General features: G+C 31.0%; 2 protein-coding genes across 3 annotated transcripts in view; both read right to left on the reverse strand.

The window, feature by feature from the left end:
- The window catches only part of LOC131844980 (uncharacterized), a 198,535-nt gene that overhangs the window by 116,650 nt on the left and 58,926 nt on the right, over positions 1 to 22,959 (reverse strand). The gene's annotated exons all lie outside the window — the stretch shown is intronic.
- The window catches only part of LOC131844975 (lysine-specific demethylase 3B), a 184,074-nt gene that overhangs the window by 83,821 nt on the left and 77,294 nt on the right, over positions 1 to 22,959 (reverse strand). For both annotated transcript variants that reach the window (XM_059193981.1, XM_059193980.1), the window contains exon 7: positions 19,538 to 19,649. In XM_059193981.1, coding sequence (XP_059049964.1) covers positions 19,538 to 19,649 — 112 coding nt within the window. The remainder of the gene's footprint in view (positions 1 to 19,537; positions 19,650 to 22,959) is intronic.

Genomic DNA, 22,959 nt, shown 5'->3' on the forward strand with positions numbered 1-22,959 from the left:
TGAGGTCATAAAGTTAAATAAATCCATCCTTATTAATCGGACACATGAGAGGAGAGTATGAAACTGTCATCAGACCCCCGCGGCCGCAATTGAATATGATAGATGGCCCCATTGTATGTACGTCTATTAAGAGATGTATGGCATAATAATATAGAAAGTACTGAACATCTCACTTTCTATTAATAACACAAACAATAACATACCTTTGTTACCATTATACCAAACGGGGGATCAAAGAGTATTTGCAACACATAGAATGTCTACATTTCACTGGGTATATATTTAAATGTAATTTAGCAGGAAAAGAGTCTACCGTACCGTCGTCTCTCCTTTATTTTTTGGTTTGACGTTGATGGAGATTATTATCATGAAATGTATAGTATATAAAGATATGTATATATATATTCAGAATTTAAGAGCTGCGCTCTTGTCGGTGGAGCTCTTGCCATTTTCCACGATATTCCATCAATCTTTTTAGTTGTCTATACGACGCAACTCCAACATCTATCTATATGATACAAAAAAGTAATAACTCATTTCCTATTAACAATACAACGGTAGGTATACTAAACACTTCTATAAAATACAAGAATTATATTGTTAGATAATGTAGCAATTGCTACTGTTTGGGTAATATTATGCAAAAAAGGCTATATTGGAGCAGAGGCATTTAGAAGTGACGAGGGTCTTATAAAGTTAGTGGGTTGAGAATAAAAGACTCTTTGTCCTATTTCAGTCTCTTGGAACAATTATTTGAATCCTCTTGTCAAATTGATTCATGCGTACTGTAATTGACCACTATAATTAATTTAACACAGAAAAAAAAGCACATTCGCGACGAAATTAGAATGAGAATGATATATTACTCGACAAATGGGAACCTCACCCAATGCAAAAAAACATCATTATTGAATATTACACAAATAAATAAAACCACTACAAAATTGAGAGCTGTCTAATTTGGAAGTGGTTTCAAAATATACTTATATCAAAATAATTGGAATTTAAATGCTTTCCATTATCATTGCCCTTTCCTTGTTTGTATAGGTAGAAGAAAATGGAAAATGGTCCAACAATAATCCTTTCTTTTTCCAAAAAAATACAAATTAACAATTAACAGTATATGTAACTAAATATATAGAGATTTGATTATAATAACATAATCAAATTTCGTTTATGAGAACAGAAAACAGTTATGGCAACGGATTCATATATGAAATTTAGGTTTTTATTAGTATAAAATTGAGAGAAATCACTAATAATTTTTAGAGGTGATCCTAAATAAAGTTAACTGCGATCAATCACCGCGAGAAGTATCCTGAACCGTATGCTTCATTCCTACCATTATCGTAGAAAAAATAGAACGACTCATTAGCCTTACATGTCTACCATAGATTTACATCGCTATTAATATTCAAATTAGCGAAAGTAAATTCATTGTCTCTGGATCTATAACGTAAAGGTTAAATTGGTTGTACGCGTAAGGAAACGACATTTCTTGGATACGATACGAGTCTCCGATGGCCCGATTACGATAACCTTTCGAAGAAATAACGTTTATATTGTTTATTCAATTTTGATTAATCATCTATGTAAGTTAATAAATATTCATGAGCACTTCCAATTGGGCGGTTGTGGAATATTTACATATTTGCCATTTAAATATTGATAGAACTGGTACCTGTTCTTACAAAAAATATTCTAAATTTGTCTATACTGTAGTTTAGGTGGCTATAAATTTAAGGTATTTGGCTGACTGACAAGTATCAAGTAGGTATAATTAGTGGAGTATGTTTCTAAAAATAAACATCAACGTGCAGCAGATGTGCTCGGATCAAATGTCAAAATTCATAAAGAAGCAGAGGTCGGGAGTGTTGACTGAACTACAACCAGCCTTATCTTACACAGATAATTTAGTGGAAGTTGGTCATATGATCCTGTACAAATTAAGGCCGTGCTAAATACCTAAATATTTTAGCATTTTACACGATCATCAATCCTAATGAAATATTATAATTCCAAATATTATTATAGTTAGTACTTAGAGCCAACCACATACAATTTCTTACAAATAAATAAATAGTAAAACAAACATTATGATTAGACTTTCGTGACACATAAATATTATGTTATTAATTAATGTATGAATACGATATTATATACCTACATAATAATATTTAAACATAACAATCTATTTTCTGCAAAGGCTAAATGAGGAAGGAAATTGTAAACATAACCACTAAGTTATAATCTGTAGAAACTGAAAATATTTATTTAAATTGTTAGCTACATTTACAATAACATATAATTAAATCACAGACATGAATTACTTAAGTAATAATATAATATTAAAAACAAAAATATAAATATAAGCCTTACACAGAGTATAAAATTTATATCATGTATAAGTATTCATGTTGTTCTGTCTTGTTGTTTATACGACAAACAACAGACAAGCAACTCCAATATGTCATTATTAAAATAAATAACACAATAACATATAATGAAATTTTTATTTTATTTATCGAGTTTATATTTATATTATAATATAAACTAGATAAATAACAAAAATATTTGTGATACAAAATAATCGTGTGTATAAAACACACCTAGATATATAGTCTATAAAATATTATTTTCTTACTTAAATTATTCATTACATTATTATTATTTTACATAGTAATAAAGTATATATAACCACATTACTGTAGTAATATATACAATACCTCAGAAATAACAGAAATAACGGTTATAGTACATGTATTGATAATAAACGATATTTATCTTATTTATTCTCTGTATTTATATAACATTGATATTTATTTTCTTTAAACTTATAATCATAAATAATCACAACAATATCCATAAAGAGTGCTTGGTACGAAGAAATGCGAGAGAAACTTTCCGCCCTCCTATTATTAGAATCCGAAAGAGCATTAAAAGTTTGGCATTTCTTTGAGAAGTTTGTTAACTCGAGTAGCAGTTGCGGGCAATATCGAACTAAACTGAGATTTATACCGCTTACAACTTCTTTGACAACTGTCTGTGATGTTTTACTTGATTGGGAAAGTTTTTTTAATCTTAATTTGTACGGCTGTTTACCAAGAATCTTTGCAAACTAATCGGGATTTGGTCTATAAATACCTACAGGTACAGGTACCATATGCAAGTAGTGTTTTGGGCACTTGCCATTAGATATTCTATTTTCTGATGGTAAGTAATGGTTGTATTTTATTGCTCAATAATGAAAGTAGAAATATTACGATAAAAAATATTAGTTTCGTAACAACAATGTGTTAGCAAAAAGAATTCCTTTGTATCTAATTAAACTAAACAAATTAAATCAAACAATTGCTACACCTTGAACAAATCTATCAATCAATAACACAATGAATCAGATGAAACTCAAATACAAAAAGTTAATAATATCTAATAATAAATCCATTTATGTATTTAATGATATCGGAACGAGATCCTCACAATTAACAGATTAGTTTTCGGCAAAAATTAGATACTGTTATTTAGTGGTTTAAGTAATTATTTTCTCTGTCTGTTTGCAATAGAGCAAAAACTGGATTTTAATTCTATTCAGTAAGGAGATAACTGTAAATAAAACAATAAAGTTGAGTAAAGTACACTTTTTACTGTGCAACATTACTAATTTTGCGTAATTTGCATATACATCGTGATCAAAAATACTTTACTTTAAAAAAGACAGGTTTTTATTTTAGCTTCTACATAATATACATTACAATACAATTAACAGACATTATAATCTAATGAACTTCCGCCTCTTTAGATGTTTACGTTATTTTAATTACTTGGGTATTTACGTAATTTATTTATTAGAGTGTACTTATACACTTAAAATTTCAAGAGAACATGTTAATAACTAAACGAATGAGTAATTAAAGCCTCTATGTTCTGCATTTATTAAAGTTTGGCCTTAAGAGTATTCGAGTGCAGTAATTAAGACAACCTTTCGCGATCAGATAAAAATTACTTCCTGTCACCAGAAAATGCTTCCACATTTTCCATAACATTACTTTTTAACATAATAATTCCTTTTTAGAACACTCGAACAGAGCTGACATCATAAATTAAATTATATTTCATGGCGGTAATTATAAAAATAATTTACTAGAAGCCAATAAATTGTGATATTCTATTATGAAATAATAATTATCAATGTACTACAACATATAGGTGACCTACATGGTCTATGCATTAAAACACATTTTGTACCGTGTAAACACCATGAAGAGCCCATTACATGACACAGTTGTTATAGTCACGGCTATAACGGATAAATAAGACATATAACACAGGAAGCGACAGATTCCTAGAAGTTACCGAATTTACCGAGGTAGAAAAGAACTTGTTTTGTAAACTGTGATTAGGCAATGAAATTACAGATTGACATGTCATTTTAGTCATCCGAAATGGCAATGAATGATTGGTATCTCGGGCGTGATAAGCTAGCGCGATGTGAAGACAACCGTCATCCGTTAACCTACAGGTGGGCCGTCAGCTTCTTTTCATTGCAATAACATAAAAAACTTAATTGTGTAACTCAATTAAAAGTTTACATAAATTAATACTACTTATTGTTCCTTCGACCCTGTTTAACGTAATTATAATTGGCTGTAGAAAGGACATGTGTCCAATTGAAAGTAGTACAGCATATATGGTAGTTCTTATCTATTCTGTAGCAAGTGCCCGAACTGGTTTACGGAGGTCTGATTCACTGAACCGTGGTTATGTTAAAATGATCGTTAAGTAAAAAAAAATACCGCGTGGCTATTATCTCCATCAGACATGAAGTAACGGTTATTTTCAATTAATGTGGTTTTTAAACCAGATTCAGATGTTATATATTATGGAGTATCATTATTATATGTGTACATATATCGATTACATATCCGTTACTAAGGTTTGTAACAATCAATTTTTTTCAACTACATTCTCTTCACCGAATTTTGTCTGAAGAATAAAGTATTTTGGGAATAATAATATATGTATATGTATAATCATCTAAACTTCTTTACAACAGTCGTTTTCATTAATTATAGTTTTAGATCTATTGATATGTATTTCTTTTAAATACGGTAGTGAAGCAAGATTATCCCACGGCACAATTTGACCTTTACGGAAACTGCCTTTCGCTCAATAACAATGTCATTGTAGAGTACATTCAATATTATTGGACAGAAGCTTTATATTCTACCGACATTTCATATTTCTGTGAAACTTGGAATAACAAAGGAACATCGATATCACAGCAAATCTCCCTCGTCTCGTAGCAACATGGAATTGTTTACATTTTTTGCACGAACAAAAAAACCAGGTAGGATGCACATGCAAGGGTCGCATTAAGAACGTCTGTTTCCAAGAAATTAAAAGGGAACATTTTTTGTTGGCCGGCAAAAACGTAGCATAATGCCCCGAAACGCTTTGCAAGCCGTAATTATAAATAGGAATAACTTTGGGAATTTCTATTGTTATGAGAGGGGAGTTTTTTTCCAAGCGGGTAACGACCGCGGCAGGTGGTATATAAAATAGCGACAGATAAAAAATTGTTTATAAAAACACAGTATAAAAGTCCTTGAGGTAACATCGAGCAGTGATCAATGTCATACAGAGGTCATCAGAATATAGCTTCGCTACTCATACATCGATCATAAATATTTGTAGTTTATTTTAACAGTATTTTGATAGAATTATAATTTATGTCGTGGTCAACTCATAGCGATTTATTGTGCATGAAATATAATATCAGCAATACACATACAAGTACTACAGGAGACAGCGTACTTTACCTTGAACATAGCTAATAAACAACAGTATTAAGTATAAGCAATATAATTAATAATTCCTCGATATTAAGTAAGTAACATACTTAGCATAAATAAACAAATAGGGACTTTGCACGTGAAATTAATATTTAACAACATTGGTACTAAAATTATGCGCATGGCATTATCATATCTGATTTGCATATAAATATATTATTAATATAGTTTCTATGTAATCTAAATATTGAGTAGTTTATCTCTATACTATTTATAGCATACAAAATTAGTTGATATAACCTTCCATTCATTTAAACAGCCTATTTAATGAGACAGCAGATGTTATATCATAAGGCATAAGGCGTGGTATACGGGTACTACTTCTTACACTATTATTTAAAATTTACGTCATCATTTAAACCAACGATTTAAATCTTTCGTTGTAAACAGCGTAGGTACATTTAGGTGAATATACTTAGATTAGGAAGGATCCGTAGATATAATTAGGATTTCCAAGATCACTATCATAATCATAAATCCAATTTCACGCCACGTATGCCGGGAAACACGTATTCTACACACAATAAAGTTTAAAGGCCCCATCTTTGTATTCATCCGGTTGAGTCCATTAATATAATGAAGCCACAGCGCCGGCACATCACGTTTCTAGCCGTGCCCACGTCCGCGTGTGCTACAAAAGGAATGCTCAGTATTATTATTACAGTGAGTAAAAAAGCTGACACTATATTTTTTCACGGCATCCAGGTAGCGCAACAAAAAGCATTGCGGAGGAGGGGCGGGAAAACCGGTCTGTGAGAAAAAAAACAAGTTCTTTTGTAAAAGCAAAGGCATAAATCATGCGGACTCACGACCGCGACCGGTTCCGTGCGCGGTCTCCTCTTGACTCGGCATCGGCATGGCTAATGAGTCTTCAATCAAGGTCGATTCAGGTTCGTCGCTGCCGCTAAATTAATGGCCTGTTTTATATAGTGTTCTCGATATATTTTTTATGATGTAAGTTATTTATTACACTTGCGCGTCCAATAGGTATATTTATATGCGATCGCGTTATAACAAAATCGTTAATCAACCGGTTTTCTGTATTACAGGTTGTTAAAAATGTGAGTCTGAGATGGTAGTAAGGAATAAGTAATTAAACTATATACGGCAATACATTTTTGTATTAATATGGCAATATTCAGAACTCACCAATTCATTTTCATTCAACCAATTCTTGTTCCAAAATTTATTACAATTAAATTATAATTCATCTGCAATTCTAATAGTTTTTTCGACTAATTGGCAAAGTCGGACACACACGTGTGATGTCGTTAACCAAAAATACTTTTATGTACATATACAGTACAATATATATGGTACTTATTAAACAATAACTTTTTGTGTGTAATTAAACTGATACTGATGGGAACTGTCAGTGATGTTTCAAGTATCATTTAAACTCGAGCACAGAAAATAATAATAAGAGCTACGATGAGCAATCACTATTGTGTAAAGCTGAAAAACAAACACTTCTCATTAGGCGGGCAGCGTGAACTACTATTGTTCTCGGAGAGGACATAACGGACCGTGTCGGATTTACGTCAACGCCGACCGACGACCCCTGGAAAGTTGGACTATAAATAAAGGTTTGAAGAGAAGCCTGTGTAGTAAGCCATATTGTACATAGATATACTTAAGTTAATGTATTTGAAGATAAAGATACCTTTAATTCCAGTTACGTGATTCTCGTCTAGTCCTTTGGATTTCGTATTTTCCTTCGAATAGCTTTGAATCCATCCTTAAGTTGAAATTATGTTAAATCCACAATGCAAAGTCAATTACTACAGAATAGAAAACTGAATGAGTGCATGAGGGCTATAGTAATAATTAAAATAAGAAAACGGTACAAAATACTCCTGAGAAAATTCGATAATTTCGATTAGACACTTAAGTAATCAAAAACTAATAAAAATGTTGCGAGATTTATAATTAAAAATATAAATTAACATCTATAGACGAGCTTCTTCATCAATAGCTAACAGACATGAATCTATCACAAAAAATGATTGACAGAGAAAAATTAACACACCTATGTTATGTAATTTAATCCATCAGCCTACGGGTAGAATGTTAACAACGAGTAGAGTGGAACTGTGGGGTCAACGGCCGGTGGACCTCGCACCAATTCGCGACATGAGATTGAATAATAAGTTGATTGCGAGCACGGCCCAAGGCCGGGCGCCATTGCTACGCGTCGCATGGCAGCCATTTTGCGTCCATAGCGCAGTCACCCTCCTACCAATCCTTCCTAAACGTACACTATCATAATTATAATACTATTATTTGTATCCGTTCCGATTTCCCAGGCTATTCTAGATTCAATTGACTTCGTAATTTTATGTTATTATACCTACATTATGGGAAATAGTTACAACTACATCCTTGTTAAGAGTAACAATGAAAAAATATGAAATAGAAATCATTTGCAGGTTTAATAATTCAAATGTCACTTTAATATTATATTACACTTATAATTTATAATCAATATTAAATATGTTTTTTTATATACTAGAATGGTAATAATAATAACCTTACTAATTGATTTCAAAAGCAATCTAAATATCTAAACAACTTTATAATATGAATATCATATTACTTATTAATAAGATATTCATATTAGGTATATGAATATCTTATTAATAAGTAACAAACACAACAAACTAACAAGAAATGCCTATTAATAAGTTAAAATAAGACTCAGGACATAATATTATGATGTAGCAATTAAATTAAATGCAGAATATACTTATTAGCATTCTGAAGTTATGACGCAAGTTAGCTAATGGCTTATCAATAATCACTGAATGAGCGGATTTATTGACCAGAATCGCGAACTCGTCTACGTGAGTTTTTTATATCATAATGCCATGTACCTACTTGGTGCTGCAAGTGACACATAGTTGTTTTAAAAATATTTATTCATAAAATGAAAATGTAACGGATAACTGTTACTTTTGCGGAATTTCAGTAACGTAACAGATTATTGATTGTTACAATTTTTGTCTATCTGTTTATTTTTTTCACACTAATCTAAGAAACGAATTAACCAATTTTGGTATGTTTTTTACTAATGTATTCCGTTTGATAAATTTTAATATTTATACCCATCGGTTTACAAGCAAAAAAGTTATAAAGCATTGTTGTTACAAATATCACGGCTACGAACTCGCAGTTAGTAAACCTTCAGTTTTTATAACCTGTTCCAAGCTAAGAATAATAATAAAATTCACTCTTTTGATAGCGATTTAATTAAGATAATTAATGAAATGTATACTGTACAAACTATTTACTGTACCATGATAAATTATCTTTAAAGTAAATAGAACAAATCCTAAGTATTTATATTGACCTTGAATTCTGATTTACTCGTTTATGACTTCGACCCAATTAAAATTGTATTCAAAATAATACAATTTTAATTGGGTGTAAGTGTAAGTGTAATTCAACAGCTAACATGAGAAATTTGTACACTAGATTGAACTCTACAATGAAAATAAAACTCGTATAGTTCAGTACCTATTAAAAAAGATACTGAATGATGCACACATAAAAAAATCGAATAGAAAATCTCTGCCTTTTTAACTAGGTTGAAACCACGAAGGTGAAGTAGACATGTCCGTGCAACTCGTGATTATACGATTGCGTGTTGCGATTATTGATACTTGTTCACGGTCTCGGAATATTACAAATTAACTCAAAGCAAGCCTAGTTTCCGTAGTAGATCTGTTTTATCCGACGAGTAACGACTATTAGCAACTCGAATGTAATTTGATAACGATTGTTATATGAAATTGTTTTTTACGGCACGGATGTCTTTCACGTGTAGTATGCTTGAGATATTTTATTACTTTGATACTGCATTTACTCTCTTAATATTGTCATACTTTGATTAGGTGTCGATATTTATATTTTATCATTATATAAGTATATATATATTTAAATATACTTATATAACGTTAACTAGTTATAGCAAATAATTCTGAACCTTGTTATTGTCAATATCCAGAATATAAGTTATGAAAATTATTAATATATCCGATAAAATCACTTTTACAAACTACTGAAGTGTTGTCATAGCTCACATTACTGAATTCGTAGAATTATAAAAATATTTGTTCATTTTCCAACAAAATGGTGTGGTAACGTAAAACTAATATGGTTTAACAATGCATGTCAGCGATTGCTCTGTAGTAGAACCTCACGTATCATAACCACAGAATCCGAATTGTATCCGACCGAAAATGTTACAATCACGTCTAGTCTAGTTTCTTTATCAATCTCAGTCGAAATTCCTAATTTGTATATTCGAATGTTCCAAAATCAATATAGCCAGTACACAATACAGATTAATTTATTTTATATACTGCACTCAAGCACATTAATGTCGCATTCGACAAATAAAATAATAGCTTTGGAAATATATACTCGTGAATCAGTCCAGCCAGAGGAATGAAATAAAAGAAACAGCAACTTTATCTGAACAGGTTCTATGAATGATTCGATAAATTCTTCTAAGAACCGATTACACATTCGACAACAAAATTCCCTATAAGGGCACCATGAATCCTTCCACATTTACGACGATTAGAAAGAGACGAATGTATGTACCAGATTTTCCAGATAGGGCCCCGCTGTAGGGTTGGTAGCACAATTTTGTAAGGTTAAGTAGGTGCATACTGGCTTAATCTTATAAGTATCTACATATTGCTCAATTTTAAACTTAACCATTCGAATAGCATACATTTCAAATAAATATTATATATTATTGTTATTCACCGTATTGGAATACAAATTAAAATCGTTTGGTATTGCATTTATTATACGTATAGGTAGGTATAACGGTAAATGCATATTATGGTAAACGGTAAGATGATATTATGTAAGTATTGTTTGTTGATTTAGAAACAGTGCATTGTTACATTATTATTTATATTTGTTGCAGTTCATTTAATTTGATTATTTCAACTGTCTTTTCTTTAAATAAGTTGGTATTTAATTTAATAACAATTTAATTTATTGTTGTTTCAACAATATATTAAAAATAAAATTATTAGATGTGGCTTGGTTTTTCAACAATCCTTTTAATTGAATTCCTTAGAATATTATCTGTCAACCCTGTCCAAATGCCTCGCCTCATATATTTATGTACTACTTTATATAGGCGGTTGTAAAACCTGTTTTTACTGGACATTCGCTCGCAGTGGGGGGTGAAACATTTAATGAAACTTTATCTATTCATTATCATTGATTTCTGTTTATTGATATTAATAACCTATCGAATGACATCCAAATAGCAACACTATAATTTATGTTTTACAATAATTGGACGTTTATGCGATGAAGTAATGGGCAGTCAATGGTAAATGAATAAATATCAAGGTGTGAAATAAATCTTTGCTAGCGCCTCATTTTATCTGTACGTTAAAAAAACTTTTTATCTAAATATCAAGTCGTGGTAGTCGTATTTCTATTCCTTTGTGCATGTGACAGAAATATACTGATTGACTTAGCTAAAGATTTAGCTCTCATTTTATATGCTATATAAATGTCTGTCAAATACCACGATTGATTAGCCCATTAGGGTATCCAGTAAGTAAGAGACTAACAGACTTTCAAATTTCGAACGTTATGGATCGATGAGGATATAAAAAATAATTTATTAGAAAATCAAATTTGGTGCCTAAAAGTAGTTTTGTTTTTAGTGAAACATTACGTCTTAAGTGAAATATTATTACGTGAAATTTCAACTGAGTAACTGTACTAAATGACTAATTTACTACATGTACCAAAAATTCTCCTTAAATGAAGAAATAAGTAGTTGATACAGTTTGTGGTCTTGACCGAATTTTCACTAAAAACAGTTGCCTTAAATATTTTTCAGGCGACAAATATCTATAAAACATTTCGTAGAATCTAGTCGTCTAAATTTAAACAAATACAATTTTTCAGTATAATTATCGTATAATTTTATAATAGATGTTTTTGCTATAATATTTATACCTGATTTATCAGGGTATAGCATATCTTTTGTTTCCTTTCAAAGGCTTTTCAAATAGGTCCCGTATCCCTTTATAAATTGAGCCTTTACTATCCGTTCAATAAATTTCTAAAGAGGGCGAGATAAAGACAGATACAGAAGAGGCGAGGCTATTACTGACGGTGACGGCTGAGGTAATCGAGATTGTATTAGCAAGGTGCGAGCGAGACGCAACGTTTACAGTAGTTCAGATAACGGTAGACTGGGGTGAAAGTACACATAACAACTCAACGAGCCGATGAGTGATGGATAAAATTCACTATATAATTATAGCAATTACAATTTAAATTTACTTAAACGGTTTTATTAAAATATACATACAGAAAACGGAATTTACACAAACAAGTCATTTGAAAAAAATATGTCTCATGAATAGAAAATTGTATTTATTGCCGATGTTATTTAATAGCTAGATAATATAACGAATTTAAATCAGTGATGTAATATTACGGATAATGTTTGTCGTTATATTATTTTTCCAAATTAAAATTCATAATACATTCCTTTAAATGCATACTATTATTTAAATATGCTTTTCAAATTGTAATTCATGAATATTATAGTTAACTAAGAGGCAAAAAAACGTGGACATTACGCATAAAAATTAAATAAAACCAGAAAACTGGTTTTAATATAGCTTTAAAGATGTTTAATAGGATCACACGATTATTTCGCACGCGAAGCACGGACAGTCGAAAATATGCAAATTCTTGTTTATGCAGCGAACCGAGGACGGAAACGGTACTGTCGGCCATTTGCAATTCCACGGCGATATTGTATAAAACGGAGACGACGCTATGAATATATAAATAGAATGGATTCTGAATAGAGATTCGCGTCGCGTTCACGGCCGCGTTCCCAGCCGGCCATTGTTCTTTACGTAACGACTATATGACGCGAGCGCGCAAATTTATTATACTCACAGGTGTCGATTTCCCTGACTAATGAGAATCACTATTGTTCTTTGTAAACTTGCTTTGAGTGCATGAATTACAATTGTAATGACAGTTTAAGGAAATATTTAGATAAAAAATGTAACAAACTTTATAAATAATATTAGCCGTGAGTGACTGACTAAACTTTATTATGCATATTGTGTAAATGTATTATACATGTTATTTCTCTATATGTATATAAACATATAATAATAATCATAACTATAGTCAATTCATACAGCGATATCTGTTTTGTGTTAAGCAGAGCGATCATCGGAAGTAAAGCAGTGTGTTAAACCGCTAGACCACCGAGGTCGTCGTATAAATTTACTTTTATATTGTGATATATCTATATTAAATATAATGATTATACATATAATTTCCATAATATTACACTAACTATACAAATTTTCTAAAAATTGATAATTAATAAAATGCTAAAAATAGGACTGTGTTGAATTAAATTATACTGCTGAAATCATTATCTTCAGACTTAAAAACCGACTTTCCTCGAAATAAAAATTAAACGAGCTTATAAAAGAACCTCAATTGCCGTCATAAATCTTCCACAGCGGACCTGATATAAAAGGGCTTTTGGGGTTCACTGATGGATCGGAAAATACAGTTAGCCTTACTTTTCACTATCTACGACCCTCACTCAGTCTCAGACAACCTTATTTTCAAGATCAATTTATCATCACATAAAATGTAAATTTGGATACAGATTAGTGCTGCCATCTATCGAGATAACATGGTATCGTAATATAATTTATAGAAATTATTTAATCTATGACCATATAGTCGAGTGACAATAAAAACAGTAGACAGAGCATTTTTATAAACAAAACACACATACATTAAACTGATAGTATAAAAATGTTGTAGACAGAGATTTTAATTTCAGTTACGACTCTAATTAATGAAGAGTGATTCACATTTACGGTCACGTGTCATTGACATTCACACAATTACGACCGGATGTGCTCTTGTCATGTTTGTGTACACCGGCCCTTTCACACAGCGTAATAAAAACAAAGCTGAACTTGCTTTGAGTGAGTCACAATCTTGACACAAAAACGACTCTGCCACGACATATTATTTTAAACAATCTTAATAAGGAGTCAGGTGAGTGAAATTACTAAAGTAAAGATTAGGGTGACAGAGCCAGTGCATTCCTGCACGATTTCGTAACCCCACAAAACGTGCGCCCGATGTGTCACATTTTACCCCACCCTCCCTACTCGTCTTACTGCCAAGGGTGAGCTGGAGGGTCGAGTGAGTTGCGTGCCTCCGCCAGTATCGTCGGCATGCAAATTTAATGTTGTTATTTTTATTCTAACTTTACAAGGGCAGTGGGGGAAGTAAAGTATGATAAAGGGGCATAATGCGTATAAATGAGTTTCTGTTTCCTAAACACGTATAACATTATTTACATGCAAGGATGTTGTTTTTATCCGACTGCCAGTGTAAGAGGGTAATGTAATAATTTTCGACCTAAGTAATATATTTATGCAAGCATGTGTTTTAATTAGAAGCTGTCAGTAATCTATATGATAACAGTATATAATGGAAATGGCGGACATAAACCCTGTTTAATTAGTAACAACTATAATGCACTACATTTGCAGACAAATTGAATTGGGAATGGATATTTGAGCATGGCAGCGACGTGCGGAAACCAATTAAAATCAAATTGCTAAAGTAAACAAACAGAGGAAGGTTATCCAATATCCGAATTCCGTCTACTGGCACAAAGGCCTGTCGCTGGTTGCGTGTCGCTTTGAGCACCAACCACAATACGTGTATTTGAATGTGATCCTTTGTTAACAGAGACAATAGTAGTATCATAGATACATAGGTAGCTAAATGAATCGATATCAGACAGTTCTCTGATGAAGATATTCCTTATGTAATAGTTTTGAGTTTGTTTTTGTTTAGTCTATAAAAACAAGGAAAATAATAATGCGCAGGTATTCTTTAGACCGAATCGCTCTAAAGTTATTCTGAATACATTGAAACTAATTAAGGATCTAAAAATACTAATTCTCAACTAAAAATAAGTAGGTATATAAAATAAAAAACAAAAAGTTGCCAAATAAAAGAATATTTCTATAGAATACAATAATGTTGTAGAATACAATAACATATTATGTTGACAGGTAAATTAATTTTGTGGTAAATATTACAAGACATTAATTATTTGAATGTGGTCACAATAACAATTGTAATAAAACTTAAAAAAAAGATACTATTGAAAAATAATGAATGGCTTTCAACTACAAAGAGTAATTACGGGAGACGACCTTTAAACTTTTGATTGTATGGTTACGAAACGTGACTACCAAATAAGTATTTGTGGAGCGAAACGGTACGAAACATTCCCAATTATGTAAAATGGTATTGTTGAACGGTCACCGTCGAAGTTATCCGTGCCAACCTTGGGAATTTAACTAGTTTTACGTTTAAAAGTTGATAGCACGCAGGTCGCTGGCACGCGACCGAAAGTGACCGAAGTTTGGGGGATGAACGACAATGACACTACAGTTCACTCTTACATTATAAGTAAAATGTTTTGGATATTGCGTTTCTACTACAAAGGTAACAAATAAAGTAAAATAATCGTCGCAATAAATTTTACAGTTGAACTATACAAATATACAGTTACATAGAAAAGATAAATTTGGAATGGTTTAGAAAGACTTAAACATATCTAACTAATCATAAAATAGAGAAACTGAATAAAAGAAACTGAATGAAATTTACTATCAGCTTCTCTTATTCAAAGAAGCTGATAGTAAATTTCAATTTTAAACTAACTTTTCGCTCAAGTCGCTAGTTTAACAATTAATAAAAAAAAATATAGTCAGTTATTTTTTTCCTCAATTGTACTTATTCAAAATTATTTAAAATGAGTGTTATTAAAGGACTGAACAGTCTGTCTCGTTTAGGACAATTATGCAAACTCGCTTACCGCCTTAAACATGAGATGCGAAATTCCATCTCTTTATTATGTAAATACATTACCCTGAGGCTACAAAATTTAATATATTTTGAATTATTCAGAGAATAATCAACGGCTGCCTCATTCATAAAAACGGAATATTTAAAATATATGTGTAATTCTATAGAGAGAGAACTCGTTATGTATTTCGACATGAATTGGTTGAATTATTCTATTATATATAAATATGGTTACGGTAACATTTAAATACAGTAGCAGTTTAGTAAAATAAAAAAAAACAATAAGTGAATTCTTATAATTTTGTTTGTTGAAGCTACACTTTACTTAGTCTAGTAGATTCTGAATTTTACGACTACACCTTATTGATTTAAGGTTACAGCTTAATTTATTTCAGTGAAACGAAACTTTTTAGGTGATTTGTATCACAAAAACAGGAAAGTATTGGTTTAACTTTGAATTAATCAATGAGTTGAAACATTTAGGTGTATGAATTAAAAACATAGAAGTACCTCCGAAAAGTTTTATTGAACTCATTTATTAGAGTTGAATGACTGTTTTCATTAGAAGCGTACAAAAGTAACTTTTTTTTTTACAAATTGTTGATCTGACTTCCTCTTTTGTGTAAACAATGCCCAATAGATTTTTTATAAAACAGTGAACATTCAAATCAGACTTCAAAAAGAAAAAGGTAAGAAAATAAATGTGTGTACATTACCTGTCATAGCTACAAAGTGGATCCCAAGTTTTAAATAACTTGAAGACAATAATATATAGTTGCTAAACAACTACAGACATGCTTTCCTTCCTTGTAGAGCTTTGAGTCTCAAAGCTCTACATGCGAATATCTTAACTTTGTTGAATGTACGCCTTGGCACTAATCCAAATCATAATTATATAGAATAACTATCTTCATACTAATTTGTTTGAGAAATTACACCAGATTGTATAGAAAAATGGGAGTAATGAACTATAACATGTACGAATGTGTGAGATGTATGTCAAAAGAAACAATGAAGTAATGAAAGGTATAGAACAAACACGGAAGTAAACCGTATACACATATATACAAAGATATCACGTAATAAATAATAATTAACTTTATATCGACAACAAAACGGAATCAAGAATTTTAACTCTCCAGTCCAGGTCCAGAGGGCGAATATAGGTGGGTTTATTTAAAATTGAAAAAAAATTGTTTACTACACCATTTCAACACATTTAATTATCATTACAACATATATGTAGATGCATCAGTTAGTTTCCATACGTATAAGATATACGTCTCCACCACCCCCTAACAGACACCCAACCCCTGACGTCACAATGCTGTCACATGCAGCGATCGCAAGACATGAAAGCACGTATTATAAGATTTTATCGTGAACATTATTTTAGTCAAAGGACATCATTGTGTTCTAGGGGAATAAAATAATATATGTATCTGTATAAATCTGCTTCTTTGTTCTTAATATTACGGTCGACATAAATTCATTAAAAGCATGTTCCAAACATTAATTTTACACATGCGAAATTAGTGCCATTTACATTTGCTTTAAGCCTATTAAAAATACGATTAAGAAGCTTAATGCTGTGTGTCCATACTAATATAAATTAATGTGAAAGTAACTTTGCAATTCAGAATGATTTTCACGGTTGAATCGAATCTGATGATATTTTGTATGTATCTCCGAGGGAGAACGATATTACTTTTTGAATCAATAATTCAAGATAATGGCCTGAAATTTTTATTAGTCTATATTTGCGTACTATATTCTATATATATATAAAATCCGATCAAATATTGCATATTGAATATCCACCCAATCGGAATGATTTATGCTAATCCAAAAATATTTCTTAATATTATTGTAATTATATAATTTTATTTATGGTTATGATAAGTAATACTATCCAATTTACAACTGACATTGTATACCAATTGTTTGAATACTTGATATTGGAGAATATGCAAACGTTTCCATATCAAATTTTATTGAAGTAATCCCACGAGAATATGCATATGTTGAAAAGTAAGTGTAGCGGCAAAATGTCGAACGTAGGTTAGACATTAACCTGCTTATGTGAGAAATTGGCTGTGTTCCAGCACTACTATGCCAAATAACCATTAAGCACATAACTCTAAGGCTGTAAAAATTTAAGAAGATATACTTGATATCTTGTCTGGCACAGTTCACTTTCAGTAAAGACTATAATAATAATAGTATGAATTAAAAATTAAAGTAAATAAACTACAACAACTTACTACGTACTTAACGCACTACAAAGCAAGATAATCTCAGTATTCTCCTATGTCTATAAATTTGAATTTTAAACATAAATTCAAGTTTCAAATAAGTCTTATGTAAACCTTCAACCATATTATGTTGTGGTTTAAATATACGGGCAAATAATATAAAATAACTTTATCATTAATAATAGTAAAATCTTTCCACGGTAAATGCCTATTTATTAACTACGATTTATTACTATTTCTGTTATCAAAGTTATCCATCTTTTATAGCCAGCAATAACATTATTAATTCTATGCCCATTCGGATAAGCATATGTAACATCCGAGTATTCTAGATCCCCATTCCATTAGTCTGGCACTTGAATGACCCAATCGGGCTTTAGCAGCTTTGGTTACTAACTCACGTAGGCACTGTAATACGTAGCAATTCCGATTGAAACAGTCTATATCCTGTTCTGGACGCAAATTGCTTTTCAAATATACAAATACTATGGTGAATTAAATACAATACACTAAGTAATAAACAAAATTAATTACAATTTCAATAATACAATTGTCTGAATTCATATAAGCACAGTCAGTGCAAGTCTGCTGAATCACTTTGTAGAAGTTAAAACTATTGCAGTTCCATTGTACAGTCAGCCAAACTTCATCTTATAACTTAAGAGATTTCAAAGCCTGTAACTTAAACAAAGTTTGAGTAAGTACTACGAAACGGAGTAATTTCTAGCACTTATAGATTTTATTTACGATTTTCAGTTATTCGAGAAGATACAAAATAAGGAAGTTCTTGTATTTTCTTTAACAAATTAGTATGTCTAATAGCCGATAGGATATACTACTGACTATATATATGTATATATATATGCTATTTTCTATATATATAGAAAATAGCAACTAATGATAGTTGCTATTTATTACCAAGGTAAATGAAAGAGTTAAAAATATTTAGAAATAAATAAGTAATAACATTATTTCGTAATTAAGTAAAACGAGCGTTAACTCTTTTAGAAAATAATAAGCTAAATATATTTAGAGCATCGTCCTTCTCTTCTACAACTGTCAATTAAGAAACGCCGATATGGTAATATGTACATAAAAAAGGACGCGATAAAATAAATACTACCTAACAATTAGGTTTACCGTATGTATCTGCTACCTAAATTAGATTTTTCTGGAATAATAGTCAGTATCTAGTGTAAACGATCTCATAATCAAAATAATGACTGTAAATCTACCGTTGGTACAAAAGAACAGTTGAGGAATGACTATGTCCATTACATAGGTATGTAACCTATGGAAATAATGGATGTAATGGACATAGTCATTAGTGATAATGGTAAATATTACAAAACGCTTGTTTAAGAAATGTAAGATTCGCTATATCCAATATTTTGTAAATAAATATTATTTAAATGATTCAGTTTCTTACATATAAATTCAAATGTTTTAAAAGTTAGAATAACAAATAATATCAGAATAAAAATGATAGGAACCAACCTGCAGGCTGTGGGTGTGGATCAGATGATGTAATTTGTCCGTTACTTTTTACAGCTATTTTCTTCCTTCCTCCAGTGCTCGCTGGACTCTTCGTATTCTCACGCTCTACTCTCTGAAACAATAAGATTTTAACTGTAAGATATCATAAAATAAAGGTAAAAATCTATACCAATTTAGGAAATAAAGGTCTTACTGAAACGATTGACGTGTTCAGACGAAAAACAATTTAAATAGATTACGCTACAGGTAATTTGGTATCGTCATTAAAAAGTAATTTGCGCCACCGTCTAATCTTAAGCGCCCATTTTGGAGATATAATCGCGTCGCTAACAACTTTATTGAGGCAAAAAAGACCGTCTCAACAGTAAGTTGTATAAAGAAAATAAACAGTGTTCCACTGAGAGAAATTTAATCAAACGTAAGCGTTCGGAGTAATGACATCACAGAGCGCTCTTTAAAATGGAATCATTCAATCGTGAAGCAGCAATCCTCTTATTTCAGCTGACGGCGGGCGATCCCGAAACCGATGAGTCATGGTTCACGTTGGATAATGCTGACTCACACTGGACTCGGCAAGAACATGGCGCGTATTGCTTAGTTGGCAGCGCACCTCGCCCGCTTATTATGCTGACTGGCCGAAGCCCGTTTGCTGTAATGCACTAATGTTGATTGATATCCGATAATGACAGTCCGAGTCCGTGTTAATAGAGATCTTAGTTTTATTTATTTTTTGTTAAGACCATTTCACATATGAATGAGCAATAGTACATTTTTTTCCGAGTTATGTATAAACAATAGCGAGATATTAATTACAAACCACTGTTAGGCATGCATTATCATTTGTAGTGCGTTCTACGCCGTCAGTTTATATTATTTGTGCCTCCTTTATTCGGGATTTTTATAAGCATTAAATATGCAACATTGATTTCAATATCATTAATATAACAGTGGTAATAAAATATTACATTTTTTTTCATTTCATCACTTATATTCCTTTAAACTGTAAATATTAGGAATAAATTAAATTCTATAAAACATAAAATCATTGAAGAGCACTCAATATTTCCGCAAGATACCTGACCAGAGATATACAAACAGTTACAACCAGTAAAAGAACAGTCCTTTATAAAACGAAACACAACATTACTCAAAAGACATAAAGAGACAAAAGTTTGACACTATAAGTCGTAGTCTCTTTGAAACTGGTTAAAACTATTGGCTCAGCTGACCGTGTGTTATCATAACAGACAATAGCAAAAACATGCGAAAGAAACTAGGGAGGGTTATGGAGGACGGGGGGCACAGAACGTCGACTCATAACACACGGGCGAAATGGGGCAGTTTCATGGGTGGGGAGAGAACCTCAATTTGGGGGGAAAGTGGGGTAAAGAGCCGACATCGGTCTCGGCTGAACTGTTTATGTGCACAAGCGAAAACTATGTTTCGACAAAGCGCTGTGTCATCACTTAATTGACAAACAATCTGTTTATTAAAATCACTGCGCTTCTGACGAACTACGTGTACATATTTTTACAAGCATTACATATAATAAATAGAATACAAATTAGAATAAGTTATAGATATATATCAAGTTACATATATATAAATTGACACGGCAAACGTTGTTTTGCCATATGAATTATTTCTGAACAACCACCCTTATCACCAAGAGGTATAAAAATACCTACGATCTATTCTCAAACAATATAATAGTCGATCCAGACAAGACAAATACTGTGTAAAATTTTTTTAATAATATAAAATTATGTTTATTGCTAAACAAACTTTTAGTGCATATTTATATACGCTATAAAAGGCAGAATTAAAACAAACAATTGTAACTAACAGAAAGTTTTGAAATGTTAATTAAAACTTTACATTTGTACTGCAAGAGTACGAGGGAAAGCGGTGAGTCAGACTCACAGTCAAGTTTGTTATTGACTTTGTACGAACGCAGTTTTATGTTACATCGTTAATGAAATGGCTTTTGTAATATGTACGAGTATTACGTTTATGATTTAGCAAATAAAATATTTGTACTCTGACGTTTATTTTGTCTTTTGTCGCACATGTAAAAGAAACTACAAATAAACTCGAGAAATAACATATATTTCTTGTTGTATAGTAATATTTAAAACGCATACAAAAAATTCTTTCTTTATTCGTATTACGAATACGAATAAAGAAAGAATTTTTTGTTAGGTATTTGTTGCAATATTATTCTTATACTTTCAATAATATAATAAATCAATATTAGAGACATGTTCTGTCAAATACAAACTACTTTTAATCCATCAGAAATTATTCAACATCCATTTTGTTTATTCGTTCTTATTGACGTAGTCTAAATACTCTTGAAATAAATTACCGTGGCTATTTAACGGGTTTTCTGGCGAATAAATAAACTATTACACCTAAATATAGATAAAAAATAAACAAAAATTGTACGAATTTGTTGTAATGATTGTAAAGTTACATTTTGCTTGCAAAGCTTGTTCGTAAGCTATTTTCTATAATGAAAAATGCCAACAAATTATACAATTTACTTAACATTTTACTTATAAGTTTTTCTAGGATTATGGCAGTACATTGCAATAATATTTATATAGTTTAATAATATTTACGTAAAAGTTTGTGTTGTTTAATATAAAATACAATTAACTTCGTATTTAACATTTCGTTATGTGAAAGCTAAGGAAAATATTTAAAATTTCCATTGTATACAAGCGACCAAATATTTTTACTACAATAAAACCATTTACAACAAGCGAAATAACATTTAGCAAGTATATTTCGTGAACTGCTAATTGTTAATCTGATTAAAATTCCATTATTAAAAACAATTCAATGTGTTAAAAAGCCATTAACATATAAGTGATCGGGGAGTGAAAGTGAAAAAGTATTAAGAGAAAGTGTGGTTTACCAAAGTGGCGCACTGGCGCACTATAGACTGACTGACCCACGCAATGCGGCTGCAAACTGGGGCACGGCATTACGGACTCCACTTGCACAAGAAATGCAAACTTTGCATAGCACATATATCGCACACCCACTAGATTAACTCAAAAAGTTGTACCTTTAACGTCAATTTTTTTTTCATTAATTCCTAGTTCTAGTCTATATTTACATTGTGTTTTAAAACGCAAATGATTGAAATCAGTAAACGCTAATAATTAGTATTTTCACTTTTACCATTGAAAGTTTAAGGGTGTATTATAACTATACTAGTAAAATTGTATTTTGAATTATTGATATGATGACTAAGTACAATCTGAGACAATTCTGTGATTTATAATTTTGTTTTTAATTTTATTATTTTAAAAGCATATGCCATAGTCTCCATCAGTTAGAAGTTGTATAAATTGATCTATTGTTCTTTATATTATCAACAATAAAAGGAAAGAATATTAATTAATATAATA

The sequence above is a fragment of the Achroia grisella genome, unplaced genomic scaffold (assembly GCF_030625045.1).
Source record: "Achroia grisella isolate CSIRO2021 unplaced genomic scaffold, CSIRO_AGI_Agris_v1 utg445, whole genome shotgun sequence".
In the NCBI taxonomy this organism is placed as follows: Eukaryota; Metazoa; Arthropoda; class Insecta; order Lepidoptera; family Pyralidae; genus Achroia; species Achroia grisella.